The 14,513-nt window shown below is 42.5% G+C and overlaps 1 protein-coding gene across 1 annotated transcript in view; it reads left to right on the top strand.

Annotated features, from left to right (window-relative positions):
• The first annotated feature begins 6,333 nt into the window (after positions 1–6,333).
• The window catches only part of YTHDF2 (YTH N6-methyladenosine RNA binding protein F2), a 37,729-nt gene continuing 29,549 nt past the window's right edge, over positions 6,334–14,513 (top strand). The window contains exons 1-4 of the mRNA XM_081308418.1: positions 6,334–6,713; positions 7,210–7,234; positions 7,808–7,887; positions 11,805–13,388. Of these exons, the coding sequence (XP_081164544.1) occupies positions 6,687–6,713; positions 7,210–7,234; positions 7,808–7,887; positions 11,805–13,388 (1,716 nt within the window). The 5' untranslated portion in view covers positions 6,334–6,686. The remainder of the gene's footprint in view (positions 6,714–7,209; positions 7,235–7,807; positions 7,888–11,804; positions 13,389–14,513) is intronic.

Here is a 14,513-nt window from a genome sequence, read left to right as displayed (position 1 = left end):
TATAAATATGCAGTCGGTCATGGAGGCATATACCTATAATCCCAGCAACTCAGCAGGCTTGCTGCCAAAAGCTCAGTCCTTGTCTGGATGTCAATCCAATAATCAGGAAACTGTTTTGAGAAAAAGGAAAAAGAAGGTTTATTGCTTTGCTAGCAAAGGAGAAATGCAGGGGATTCCTGTCCCAAAGGCTGTATGATTCTGCTCATCAGCAGGAACAGGGGGCTTTTATAGAGGTGATTCAAAGAAAATGAAATTAGAGAGGAGAGATCAGGAAGAAGTTTAGGCAAAAGAAAATCAGAGAGGAGAAGATTTAGGGAGAAAAGATTGCGAAAAAGAACAAAGCCACAGGGATATAGTCAAAGCATCAAGTGAACCCCTGTTACAGGCTGAGGCAGGAGAATTGCAAGTTCAAGCCCATCCTGGGCAATTTAGGGAGAGTGTATCTTAATGAAACTAAAAAGGGTTGGAGATATAGCTCAGTGGTGGCAGAACATCCCTGGGTTCAAATCCCTAGTACATCAGATATATATATATATGTCGAGTTTCAAACATTAGGATGGTTCATATAAAAAAAAGTCAAGATACAGTTTTTCGGGCTGGGATTGTGGCTCATCGGCAGAGCGTTTGCCTTGCATATATGAGGCACTGGGTTCGATCCTCAGCACCACATAAAAATAAATAAATAAAGGTATTGTGTCCATCTACAACTAAAAAAATATTTAAAAAAGATAGTTTTTCTTTTAAAATATTTTTTAGTCATTAATGGGCCTTTATTTTACTTATTTATATGCAGTGCTGAGAATAGAACCCAGTGCCTTACACATGCTAGGTGCTCTAACATTGAGCCACAACCCCAGCCCCAAAATACAGTTTTTGTTAAATCAAAACAAACCCAACAACATCAGTAGTTTTCTTACAAAAGTTGATTCACATTTCCTTATAATAACTCTTGACTGGAACTGAGGCATATCTTCAGTATGGCTTCTTCATCAACCCCACAAACTCCCTATGACAATCCCAGATTGACTGACTGACTTAAGTAGTGGTGTTTGTTGTTGTCTTTTTTTTTTTTTTTTTTTTTTTTTTGGTACCAGAGATTTAAATCCCTTGGGTGGGCTTAACCACTGAGCAACATCCCCAGCCCCTTTTGTGTTTTTTAGTTTTGAGACAGCCTCACCACTAAGATGCTGAGGCCAGCTCTGAATTTACAAGCCTCCTGCCTCAGCCTCCCAAGGTGCTGAGATTACTGGCATGCACCACCACACCCCACCCAGCTGCTTAGGATATCCTTCCCCCAGATAACTACAAAACTTATTTCCTCACTTCCTTCTAGCCTCTGTTCACATGCCACCTTATCAGGGAGGACTTTCCTAACTACACACCCTATAAAAAAATGGCAATTTCCCCCTGTGCTATGCTTCCTATATTCTACTCTCCTTTCTTTTTCTTTGTTTTACTTACCTGACACATTTATTTTCTCCCCTCTAGAATAGAAGCTCCTTGAGCAAGAAACTTTCTTGTCTAAATATGTAGTTTCCACAACTGAAACAGTGCCAGACATGTAGTGGAAGCCTGATAAATATCTGATGCATGAATAATTATATTAAGGGCTAGAGATGGGGTTCAATGATAGAGTACTTACCTGGGATACATGAGCCCCTGATTCCGATCCCCAGCACTGCAAAAAGTAAACAAATAATAATAATTATAGACAGTGTTCATTGAAGGGGATTATGTACCACGAATTGTTCTAAAAACTTTTTTTTTTTTTGAGAGACAGAGAGAACTTTAATACTTATTTTTTAGTTTTTCGGCGGACACAACATATTTGTTTGTATGTGGTGCTGAGGATCGAACCCGGGCCGCACGCATGCCAGGTGAGCGCGCTACCACTTGAGCCACATCCCCAGCCCCTGTTCTAAGCACTTTACACATGCTTTTTCTTAGTGAGCTTTTTCTCTGCTGTGACCAAAAGACCTGATAAGAACAATGTAGAGAAGGAAAAGTTTATTTGGGGCTCATAGTTTCAGAGGTCCCAACTCCATTGCCAACTCCCTTGCCCTGGACCTGAGGCGAGGCAGAACATTATGGTGGAAAGCAGCTCAGAACATGTCAATCAGGAAGCAGAGAGAGAGCTCTCGATTACCAGGGACAAAATATAAATCCTAAAGGCATGTCCTACCTGCCTACAGTCACCATCAGTTAATTCATTCAAGTGGATTAATGCATTGATTAGATTAAGGCTCTCAAAACCCAATCATTTCACCTCTAAACTTTTTTTGCATTGCCTCACACATGAGCTCTTGGGAGACACCTCATATTTAAACTGTAACACCTTTCTTTCTTTCTTTCTTTTTCTTTTTTTTTTTTTTTGTGCTGTGCCACGGTTGGAACTCAGAACTTCACACATGCTAGCCAAGTATTCTGCCACTGGTCTATTCTTCCAGGCCCAATGTGTTTGTTGTTGTTTTAAAATTTTTTTTTTATCTCAACATATGTTTGATCCTCACAGCTATCCTATGTGATAGATGGTATTATTGACTCCATTTTACAATGAAGAAACTAACATATTCATTCTGAACAGTAGATGCTTTGTTTTCACTTTTTGATGGTGCAGAAGATGGAACCCAGAGCCTCCTCACATATGACAATCTACACCTCAAGCTCCATGTAGCTCAGTGGTAGAGTACTTGTGGGTTCAATCCCTAGTACCACACACACAGAACAGAGCATCTTCTTTTTGCTTGGAGGAAGAAATGGGCTTCGTCCATCATGATATTGAAGGACCGGTAGCAGATGGGTAGGGAAGATGACAAGGTCACTCCAGGCAGAAAGAACAGCGTGTGGTATGAAGAGGCTGGGGGTGTCTGGGGGTATATCTTAATGGTAGAGCCCTGCCTATCGTACTTGGGACCCTGGGTTCCATCTCTAGCACCAAAATGGGTAAGTCAATGCATAAATAAATAAAAGAACTGCATGTACAAACTCATAGGCTCTAGAAAAAAATGCATATTTGGCAACAAGTTCAGTGGGACATAGAATGGGGGAGATGTGGCAGTTGAACTTGAGAAATATACAAGGGTGGCTTGGTTTGTACATGGTGTGGAGTACAGAGAACCAACAGAAATTCTTATTTTTTTAAATTTATATATATATTTGGTACTAATATTAAACCCAGTGTTGCTGAAGGCTTGGTCCTTATCCCTGATGCCAATGCAATAACAAGGACACAGTTTTGAGAAAAAGGAAAAGGAAGGTTTATTGCTTTGCTAGCAAAGGAGGTACACAAGAGATTCCTGTCCCAAAGGCTGTGATTCTGCTCCTCAGCAGGAACAGGGGGATTTTATAGAGGTGATTCAGAGAAAATGAGATTGGGGAGAGATCAGGAAGGAGAAGATCAAGGAGGAGAAATTTAGGGAAAAGAATATGAGAGAAGATCAGGGAGGAGATCAGGAAGGAGAAGGCTAGAGAAAAGAAAATTGGGGAAAAAGAAAAAAAAATGTAAGTTGCATAGTCACAAGGGATCTAATCAAAGCATCAAGTGAACCCCTGTTACACCAAGGGTGCTTAACCTCTGGGCTATACCCCAGCCCTTTTTATTTTTTATTTTGAGACAGGGTCTTGCTAAATTGTTTAGGGCCTAGCTAAATTGCTGAGGCTGGCTTTGAATCTGTGATCCTCCTGCCTCAGCCTCCAGAGTTGCTGGGGCTCAGTGTTTCCATAGCAACATTTGCAGTATGCTTAGTGTTTGCACACTGATTCAATCCCTAGATCCACGGGGGGGATAAAAGATATGGAATGCTTCATCCACCCAGTGGCAGAGCCAAAACTAGAAAATAAACCAATTCCCAGTACAGTATTATATTTTCCTAGCCATAACATGATATCACACATTCCATATTTCCCTTCCTTCTTCCTAATCATTAAATGTATCAGTCTTGTGTATTCTGTTTCTACAGGAGCCTGTTAAAGCCAATGTGGTACACTAATTCAGGTTTAGAGATTGCCCTTTCCCCAAGGATATTTGCATTTTAACTGGGGACTACTGGAGAAAAGGCAATCCCTAAGGAACTAATCAAAATTTCTTGTATCATGAAGATGTTATTGGAAATAAGGAGTTTTTACTTCTCTCTCTTAATGAGATCATAGGAAAAATATGAACAGTTGCCTTTTTAAAAAAATTTATCTTTGCAACAAACCTGTTAGGTAGGTATTATTAACTCTTTTTTTTTTTTTTAATTGTGAGAGTCTGAGAAGGGTTTAGTAATTTTCCTAATGTTGAACATCTGGTGGGGAAACCAGTGTTTAGACTCTTCCTATGTAGTATATGACTCCCAGTCTAATCCTCTTTTTACAACCCCATGCTGCTTCCAAGGGTAAATGTAGGCAACAGCTTACACAGTTCATATATAAATCTGGGCCATGGGGTTAACTGGCAAATTATCTTTAATAAAAAGTCTTAGTAGGTTCATTTTATTCCATTGGTGGGATCTAACCTTGGAGACTTGACATTTTACCATCTCCACTAAAAGTCTTTCTCCTTTAGTGCTTGACCTCATCATTCCAACCATAAGTGTGATTGTAGGAAGGAAAATGCATTGAGCACTTCGAGCAAAATAATAATGTAAAATCCAAGATGCCATTTATTTTATTCCTTAGTCCACCAGTCTTCCGTATTGAGCGAGAGGATTATGTTAGGTTGACAACTAATAGTGCATTACTTATATGTTTACTACTATTTGCAGTAACAAAAGCAGGTATTGAGTCTTCCTAGTATCAACTATCCCTGCATGAGGTGGGGTTTCCCCTGACTAAAAATGCTTCTGCCAATTCTTTTTTTTTTTTTTTTAAAGAGAGAGTGAGAGAGAGAATTTTTTAATATTTATTTTTTAGTTCTCGGCGGACACAACATCTTTGTTGGTATGTGGTGCTGAGGATCAAACCCGGGCCGCACGCATGCCAGGCGAGCGCGCTACCGCTTGAGCCACATCCCCAGCCTCCTGCCGATTCTTCTTGATTCTTCGAATCTCCTCTGGATTCTGGGTCCTGAATACACGATTTCTTTATCAAATGCACTGTCTATTAAATAGCTTTGTAACCTTGGGCAGATTAATCTGTTTTCCCAGTTGTAAAATGGAGAGACTGATAGCTATTTTGTTGTTGAAAGGCTTTAATGTGTTTCTGAGAGCCTTTACTGACAAAGTGTGGTCCATAGCAGGGTTCGCATGGTGTTAATTTTCTTCCTGCCCCAGGTCAAAGGCATTCTTTGCTTTGAGGGGGGGGGCGGGCGGGGCGGGAGAGGTGTGCACCCGGGCGCTCCAACCCTTCAATAAATTTTCTTGGGCTTGAAGTGTTGAAGCTGGCCTCCAACTTGGGACCCTCCTGCCTTAGCCAATTGAGTTGCTGGGATTCACAGGCGGTGCCCCACCCCACCCGGGGGAATGTTCTTTTTTTTTTTTTTGGTACTGGGGAACTGGGAATTAAACTCAGGGGTGCTTAACCACTGAGCCACATTCCCAGCCCTTTTAAATATTTCATCTAGAGACAAGGTCTTTCCGAGTTGCTTAGGGCCTCGCTAAATTGCTGAGGTTGGCTTTGAACTCGCGATCCTCCTGCCTCCACCTCCGGAGCCGCTGAGTCTGTTGGGATTACAGGCGTGCACCACCTCGCCTGGCTTTGAGTTCCTTCTCAAGGTCCATGGATTTATAGGTTCTCTGGACTTATTAGAAGTACTTATAAAATGTGATGTGTGAGGTGTATTTTTTCCTGGAAATAAACTTAACACATTTTGGGGTCAGCGATTTCTCTGAAAAGGAATCCCCTAATGCCAAGGTGTGACTACTCTATTTTGTGGGGGGGTGAGGGAGCAGGGTTTTTGTGTGTGTGTGTGTGTGGGGGGGGGCTGCATCGCTCTCTTGGGTACTTTTTTTGCAGTCTAACAGGGGATGACATATTCCTGAGAGAGATGGGTACTTGATGTCCCTCCAAGCCAGGTTCCATTAAGTTTCCCTGGGGCGGCGGCGGTGGGGGACGCGCGCGTTCAGTGAGGAGGGCTCTCAGGTTCCCTCCAAAATGGGGGTGGGGTTTCATTTGTAGTTGGGAAGCGGGTTCATTTAAGGTCTCGAGGGCTTCAACTGCCGCTCTTTTATTGAGAAACCGGCCATTGTGGGTTTCCTCAAGCTAAAGATCCTCTCTTCAGGTGTTAGTCAAAACCTCGTGGCGCTACCCGGGTTGCCCGCATCCTCCTAGGCCCAGTCCCGAGGTGGTGGGGGTGGGGAGGCCGCTTCCGCTCCTCCAGTCCACCAGAGGGCGCTGCGGCCCAGCCTCTTCCTTCCCGGGGTGCTTCGCGCCGGGCCCTTCCGCGTGGGTGAGTGAATGTGAGAGTCAGCGCTCGCGCCGCGCGCGCCGCCCGCCTCCGCCGCTCGGCGCCCTTATTCCGGCTGTGAGGGGCGGGCGCGCGCTTAAAAGCATAGAGACGGGCGTTGAGTTCTCAGGCTAGAGCGTCGCCGAGTCGGAGCCGGAGCCCGAGCCGCGCGCTGTGTCTCCGCTGCGTCCGCCGAGGCTCCCGAGTGTCAGGGACAAAAGCCGCCGCCGCGCCGCCTGCTCCCGCCGCCGGGGCTCATTCGCCGCCGCTGCCGCCCTGAGGAGAGTCCACTGCCGTCGCCACCCGTGAGGATCCGAGAGCCATGTCGGCCAGCAGCCTCTTGGAGCAGGTACAGGCCCAGCCCGCATGCCTCGGCCATTGTGTGAGGCGAGACGGAGCCCGACTAGGCCCGGGCCCGCCGCCCCCGGTCTGGCCCAGCCGCTCCGGCGCTTCTCGCGGACTGGGTTTCGGGCCTCTCGGGCCGGCCGCGCCCAGCGTCTCGCGCCTGGCCCGCTCTTCCCGCTTCTCCCCGGGCCTCGGAACCCACCGGCCGCGCCGCGCTCCCTCCCCTCAGCGGGCCTGGTTTTCCTTCCTCGTTTCCTTCCCCTTCCTTGAAGCCCTGGCTCCCTCGCGTCGCAGCTGGCGCGTCCCCCGCTTTTTCTCCCGCGGCCGCGCCGGCCTAGCGCTTTTCCCCGCCTCCCGCTTTCAGCCTCCCCCTCACCACCATTCCTGACGCCTCCCCTCAGGCCTGCTTCTTTATTCCCTTCTCGGGCCCTGCTTTCATTTGTCTTTCCCTTTTTTTTCCCGGACAACTTGCTGCTCCGCGACGTTCCCTTCGTCCGCAGAGACCCAAAGGTCAAGGAAACAAAGGTAAGCCCCGCTCCGCCGGTGGCCCCGGGCTGGGAGGGGGACCCCGCGGTGGGGGCGGGGTCTCGGGACAGCGCCCCGGGGAGGGGACCTCTCGGAAGCCGCTTAGTTCACAGGTGCCTCCCGCTTAAGTGTTTTGACCCTTTCCGAGGGTTCTTGCAGCTGGCGAACAGCTTTTTCGCTAACAAGGAGTAATTCATTCAGGGTGGGGGTGGATTTGGTTTTGAAATGCCCCAGGTCCTTAGTTTCCTGTAGGTCTTACAAGGCCTTTGTTTTTCATCCTCGTGGATCACTTTCTGGAAGTAACTCACACGTGATGGGGGAGGGGAAGCGGGAAGGAATTGTAATCTAGAAGAGCCAATAAAATGACCTTTTTTAGATCAACTTGTGCTGGGTGGAGGGAGGCGTTTTCACTCAGGAATCTTGCCTCGGCCCTCTCATCTTTATCCTTTTGAAGTTCAAACTTATTTGCTGTCTGAACTAGTTATGTTTTTCTCTGGCTAGGATATATTTGACTGACTTGGGAGGGAGATTGTAGAATTGCTACACTTGTTAATTTGCAGTTTTTTTCTTTAGTACAAAATGGATCTGTACATCAAAAGGATGGATTAAATGATGATGATTTTGAACCTTACTTGAGTCCACAGGCAAGGCCCGTGAGTAATTGACCATTTACATATTTGATCAAAGGGTGTAGCATAATGTTGGTCTTTCTCTGTCCTGTCAATCATTTTGAGGGGAGAGTCACTTTCTTAATACTTATTAGTGTTATTAAAACAGTTGTTACAAATGTTATAGTCTGTAAGTTTCCTAGCTCTGTATTATCAGCAAACAATGTACTGAGACTGTACTACTTTGGTAACATTTTACTGTATACTAACTGCAATACCTGTTAGAGTAATTGGTCTTCCAGTGCAAAGCATGAGACTACTTGTCAGTGCTAAATTTTCTGGAAAAATTCCAGAAAACTGTTTTAGGAAAATTGGGTTAATAATGGTGTTAGAATTATTATTATTATTATTTTTTGTACTAGGAATTGAACCCAGGGGCCCTTTCCTACTGAGGTACATTCTCTGGCCTTTTTATTTTGAGACAGGGTCTCCCAAGTTTCTGAGGCTGGCCTTGAACTTGGGTACCTACTGCCTCTACCCATGGGAATAATTCTAACAAAATCACCTCAACTTCATTTAGAGCTGGCTTCTTTCTTTCTCTGTAGTTCTAGTTAATGGGCTCTTAGTTTATCAGAACTATTTTGGATTTTAATACTTATTTTTTTGGGGTGGGCATGGGGTACTGAGGAACTTAGGGCCTTGTATATGCTCAGGCGAGTGCTCTACCACTGAGTTGCATTTGCAGATACTTGGTATTTTGAGATATACTTAACATCTACAGAGACAGACTTTGTATACCTTTCATTTCTCACTGAAAGGAGCTGTAGGATTTATGAAATAAAGTGCTGCTTAGCATAAACTAAAGTCAGACTAAGAATGATTGAGTAAAGACCAAGCTCAGTTGTAGAGGGCTTGTGCAAGAGTTGTGCCTGGGGCTGGGGCTGTAGCTCAGTGGCAGAGCACTTGTTTAGCATGTGTGAGGCTCAAGTTCGATCCTTAACACCACATAATAAACAAGTAAAATAAAAGCATGCTGTCCATCTACTACTACGAAAAAAATAATAGAGTTATGCCTGTATTATCCTCTGTACCACCACAACCCCATTCCCCAAAAATGATTCAAGTTTTTGCAGTGTAAAGCCTTGTAATGGGAAGATTAGTTGCATGTCTGTTCACATACTGTTAATATGACCTGTGCATGTAGAAACTTGTTTGATTCAATAGTTCTTTTGTATTACTATTTCAGGTCCCAGAGGGACTCAGAAAATTTTAGCTAATATAACTTCAGATTAATAGATCAAAAGGAGAAAAGTCAAGATCTCTTCTAAGATTGTAAAAGATCAAGAAGTTCATGGAACATTTGTATAAATTCTGAACATATGCTGTATGAAATGCAGTTGGTAGTGTTCAATAATTGACATGTTAGTGCGGAGCCATATTTGGACCTGATACTTACTTACATAAAGCTTTTAGATTTCCTCTAAGATTTTTTGCATTGGAAGTATAGAAGTCACCTAAGTAGGGCTAGGAATCTGGTTCAGTGGCTGGCATACATGAGACCTTGGGTTTGATCCCTAGTGTTGCAACAAAATAAAACCTCCTAAGTGATTGGAAAAAATTTCAGAAAAGGCATCCAGTTAATCAAGAAAAATAGGGAAGGAAGTAGAGGAATGAACTACTAATAGATTCCTGATATTAAAGTAGTTTACTTATATAATCATTATAACAGGGAGAGTGGGAACATTTAGAAACATAATTTGAGGTAATTCTTGTAAAACATTGCATAATTCAGATTTTTTGAGGGTACATAGGAACCTGCCAGTTCAGGTGTAGGCATTCAGCTATAGTTTGGCATAATCTGATATTAAGTGCATTTAAGTTTTCTTTAAAAGCTTAAATGCCTGTTTTTTAAAAAACGGGGGAGAAATAGAAATGTTGAATGAGTAGATGAAGATTTTTTTTTGTAGTTTATCAAGAATAGTTTTGTGTACTTCTTTTGGCATGGGGCTGAAACGCAGGGCTTCACACATGTTACTTCATTTACAACTTTATTTTTTATGTCCCGCCCCTTTTATTTTTTATTTTGAGACAGTCTTGCTAAATTGCCTAGGTGGGCCTTGAACTTGGAATTCTCTTGTCTCAGCCTCCTGAGTACTGAGTTTCTTATACTTAATGGATTTGGGTCTGTGTTAAAATTTTAACACTGTCTTGGAGAATTTTTAAATTTGAGAGGAAATGTGTGGAAAGTTTTAACTTTGTCTTTAATGACAAATTTAATTGGCCAAGGAAAACGCAGCCATTTTATCATATCCCATTAGTTGAATTTTTAAAAAAACATTAGTTATACATGGACACAGTATCTTTATTTTGCTTATTTATTTATTTAAATATTTATTTTTTAGTTTTAGGTGGACACAATATTTTTCTTTTTTCTTTTCTTTTTTTTAGTGAGAGAGGAGAGAGAGTGAGAGAGAGAATTTTTAATATTTATTTTTTAGTTCTCGGCGGACACAACATCTTTGTTGGTATGTGGTGCTGAGGATCGAACCCGGGCCGCACGCATGCCAGGCGAGCGCGCTACCGCTTGAGCCACATCCCCAGCCCCTGGACACAATATTTTTATGTGGTGCTGAGAATCGAACCCAGGGTCTCACGCATGCTAGGCGAATGGCTACTACTTGAGCCACATCCCCAGCTCCTATTTTGTTTATTTGTATGTGGTGCTGAGGATCAAACCCAGTGTCTCATGTGCGATGCAAGTGCTCTGCCACTGAGCCACAACCCTAGCCTTGGAAATTTTTAATATTGAAGAGATGTGTTTTTTATGGCTAAAGAGTATTATTGACCTTGGTAATACAAGCTTAGGTAGATACGTTTATCTTAGACTCTTATTTAAGATTCAATTGACTAGTTAAAAATCACCTAACTTAAGGATTTATTATCTATGTCAAGGTATACATACTTCTGGCTTTTCACTTAAGGGGTGTCCTGTAAGCTCTTAAGATTTATTTAAAAATTCTGTTAGGCACAAACTAAAGATCTAGTGATTGAGGTTTTTGTAATAAAATCTATAACCTAATATGAAGATTAATTGTACATGAAATCATATTTTGACTACTTGTTTTTTTTAAAGGAGTGTGGATATGTTGTCTTTAATTATACTTTTCCTATTTCTGATAGAAAATTGTGCATCTCAAGTTACAGATCTTTGATTTTATAGGTGAAATAAAAGTTTTCTCATTTTAAGTCCTTTGGAAGCCACTGAACATTTTCTTTCCAGGTTATAATTATAGTGGCATTTTTTGACATTCCTAGATGGTTTTCCAAGAGGATAGCACAAAATTTTATGACTGATGCTTGTGTTAGATCTTAAAATTCCCAGTCTCCCCCCACCCCCATGGACCTATTAATCTGGTTTTGGTAGGAAACATAAATACTCCTGCTCTTCCAAAAGTCCCACTCCTTAAATCCAAAGATAATTATTATTTTTTAAATGTCTTGTTAATGCATTATAGAGAATAAAGGAGTTTGTTTTGACATAATCATATATGCATGGAATATAATTTGTTTTATTTTATTCCTCAGTGGTTCCTCTCCTCCCTCCCTCTGATAGTTTTTTTTTTCTCTTTCTAAATTGATAATTGATTTTAATAAAAGTCTCAGTCCAACACTTAACATAGAGCAAGACATAACTTTTGATGAAATGGGTGTTTTTTTTCTGAATGTAGTAAAGTTAAGGTTCATATTTATTTTATGTATCAGCTTAATTATAATGCTTAAACATTTCACTTAACGTACCAAAATTCCTTAGTATACAAGGACACCAGTGAGTTTACAGAAAGATTATTGAATGTGCTGTTCTCCTGTTTTTTTATGGTAGATTTGGCTGAAATACTTGATTAATGGGGGAGAAAATGTCCTGTTATTTTTTTGATTGATTTGCCTCTTTCTTTCTTCCACAGAATAATGCATATACTGCTATGTCAGACTCCTACTTACCCAGTTACTACAGCCCCTCCATTGGCTTCTCCTATTCTTTGGGTGAAGCTGCTTGGTCTACGGGGGGTGACACAGCCATGCCCTATCTAACTTCTTATGGACAGCTGAGCAACGGAGAGCCCCACTTCCTACCAGATGCAATGTTTGGGCAGCCAGGAGCCCTAGGTAGCACTCCATTTCTTGGTCAGCATGGTTTTAATTTTTTTCCTAGTGGGATCGACTTCTCAGCATGGGGAAATAACAGTTCTCAGGGACAGTCTACTCAGAGCTCTGGATATAGTAGCAATTATGCTTATGCACCTAGCTCCTTAGGTGGAGCCATGATTGATGGACAGTCAGCTTTTGCCAATGAGACCCTCAATAAGGCTCCTGGCATGAATACTATAGACCAAGGGATGGCAGCTCTGAAGCTGGGTAGCACAGAAGTTGCAAGCAGTGTTCCAAAAGTTGTAGGTTCTGCTGTTGGTAGTGGGTCAATTACTAGTAACATCGTGGCTTCCAATAGTTTGCCTCCGGCTACCATTGCTCCTCCAAAACCAGCATCTTGGGCTGATATTGCTAGCAAGCCTGCAAAACAACAACCCAAGCTGAAGACCAAGAATGGTATTGCAGGGTCAAGTCTTCCACCGCCCCCAATAAAGCATAACATGGATATTGGAACTTGGGATAACAAGGGTCCTGTGGCAAAAGCCCCCTCACAGGCTTTGGTTCAGAATATAGGTCAGCCAACCCAGGGGTCTCCCCAGCCTGTAGGTCAGCAGGCTAACAATAGCCCACCAGTGGCTCAGGCATCAGTAGGGCAACAGACACAGCCATTGCCTCCACCTCCACCACAGCCTGCCCAAATCTCAGTCCAGCAACAGGCAGCTCAGCCAACCCGCTGGGTAGCACCTCGGAACCGTGGCACAGGGTTTGGTCATAATGGGGTGGATGGTAATGGAGTAGGACAGTCTCAGACTGGCTCTGGATCTACTCCTTCCGAACCTCACCCAGTGTTGGAGAAGCTGCGGTCCATTAATAATTATAACCCCAAGGATTTTGACTGGAATCTGAAACATGGCCGGGTTTTCATCATTAAAAGCTACTCTGAGGACGATATCCACCGTTCCATTAAGTATAATATCTGGTGCAGCACAGAGCATGGTAACAAGAGACTGGATGCTGCTTATCGTTCCATGAACGGGAAAGGCCCCGTTTACTTACTTTTCAGTGTCAACGGCAGTGGACACTTCTGTGGCGTTGCAGAAATGAAATCTGCTGTGGACTACAACACATGTGCAGGCGTGTGGTCCCAGGACAAATGGAAGGGTCGTTTTGATGTCAGATGGATTTTTGTGAAGGACGTTCCCAATAGTCAACTGCGACACATTCGTCTAGAGAACAACGAGAATAAACCAGTGACCAACTCTAGAGACACTCAGGAAGTGCCTCTGGAAAAGGCAAAGCAGGTGTTGAAAATCATAGCCAGCTACAAGCACACCACTTCCATTTTCGATGACTTCTCACACTATGAGAAACGCCAAGAGGAAGAAGAAAGTGTTAAAAAGGTAACCAGCTTACCATTCTTAAGATTTTTAAGGAAGGAGGAGGGACTAGAGAGAACAGGAGAGGTATTATAGTGAATGCTAATAAAAGCTCTGTAAATAACATCACTTAACAGTTCAAGGATTTATGGAAGTATAATTGGTCTTAATATTTGAATCCTAGTGTGAAGGAAGGTGAGAACATTCATGGGAGACAAATATGGACTTAAACTGCCAAGAAATTGTACTTGTTTGATGCAGAAAGGTGAAATGCAAAGGGAATAATTGAAGTGATAGAATGATTAAAGTAGAAAGACATTAAGGTTGTAATATGGGAGAGAAAAATATGGAAGTTCTCCATTGGAATTAATTATTGGCTTGGTGGGGTTTTGTGGTTATTTTTAAGAATTGGTGTGTTACCAACCCCTGAAATCTTCTGGCTTTCCTGTGACAGTTGGCAGTGTTTTTCAGAACTTTCTTGTTCTGTTCTTTGTGATCTTCAGATCTTCTCTGCTCTCCAGAGTGCTGGGGATCAAACCCAGCTAGGCAAGTACTCACCACTGAGCCACATCTGCAGCCATAGAAACTACTTTTTGTATATAAAACTTGGTAAATAGATATTCAGAAAAATCTCATCTCCTGTTTCTGACATTTTTTTTTTGTATTCCAAGAATCACTTTTTACTGATTCCTCTGTAACATGGGAATCTTGGGCAGAATAGAGAATGAATCCAAACTGAAGTGTTTATTTGAGAGAGTTGGTAATGCTTGTTTTATGGATATTACTGAGTAAATGTAAACTTTTGAGACCATGATTAAACAAAAAAATACTGGTTGGGCAGATTGGATATTATCTAGTACTTAGCCTTTTTGCATGGGGAGGAGGTGGTAATCAGGGATTGAACCCAGGGGCACTTAACCACTGAGCCATATCCCTAGCCATTTCTCATTTATTTTTGAGACAGTATCTCACTAAATTGCTGAGGCTGTCCTTGAATTTGTGATCCTCCTGCCTCAGATTCACTAGTCCCTAGGATTACAGTTGTGAACCACCATGACCGACATAGATTACTCTTTTTTAAAAAAAAATATTTATTTTTTAGTTGTAGTTGGAAATAATATCTTTATTTATTTATTTTTATGTGGTGCT

Source organism: Spermophilus citellus (genome assembly GCF_964194105.1).
Source record: "Spermophilus citellus genome assembly, chromosome: 9".
In the NCBI taxonomy this organism is placed as follows: domain Eukaryota; kingdom Metazoa; phylum Chordata; class Mammalia; order Rodentia; family Sciuridae; genus Spermophilus; species Spermophilus citellus.
The sequence above is the reverse complement of the archived record's forward strand: the minus strand, read 5'-3'. Positions and strand labels throughout refer to the sequence as shown.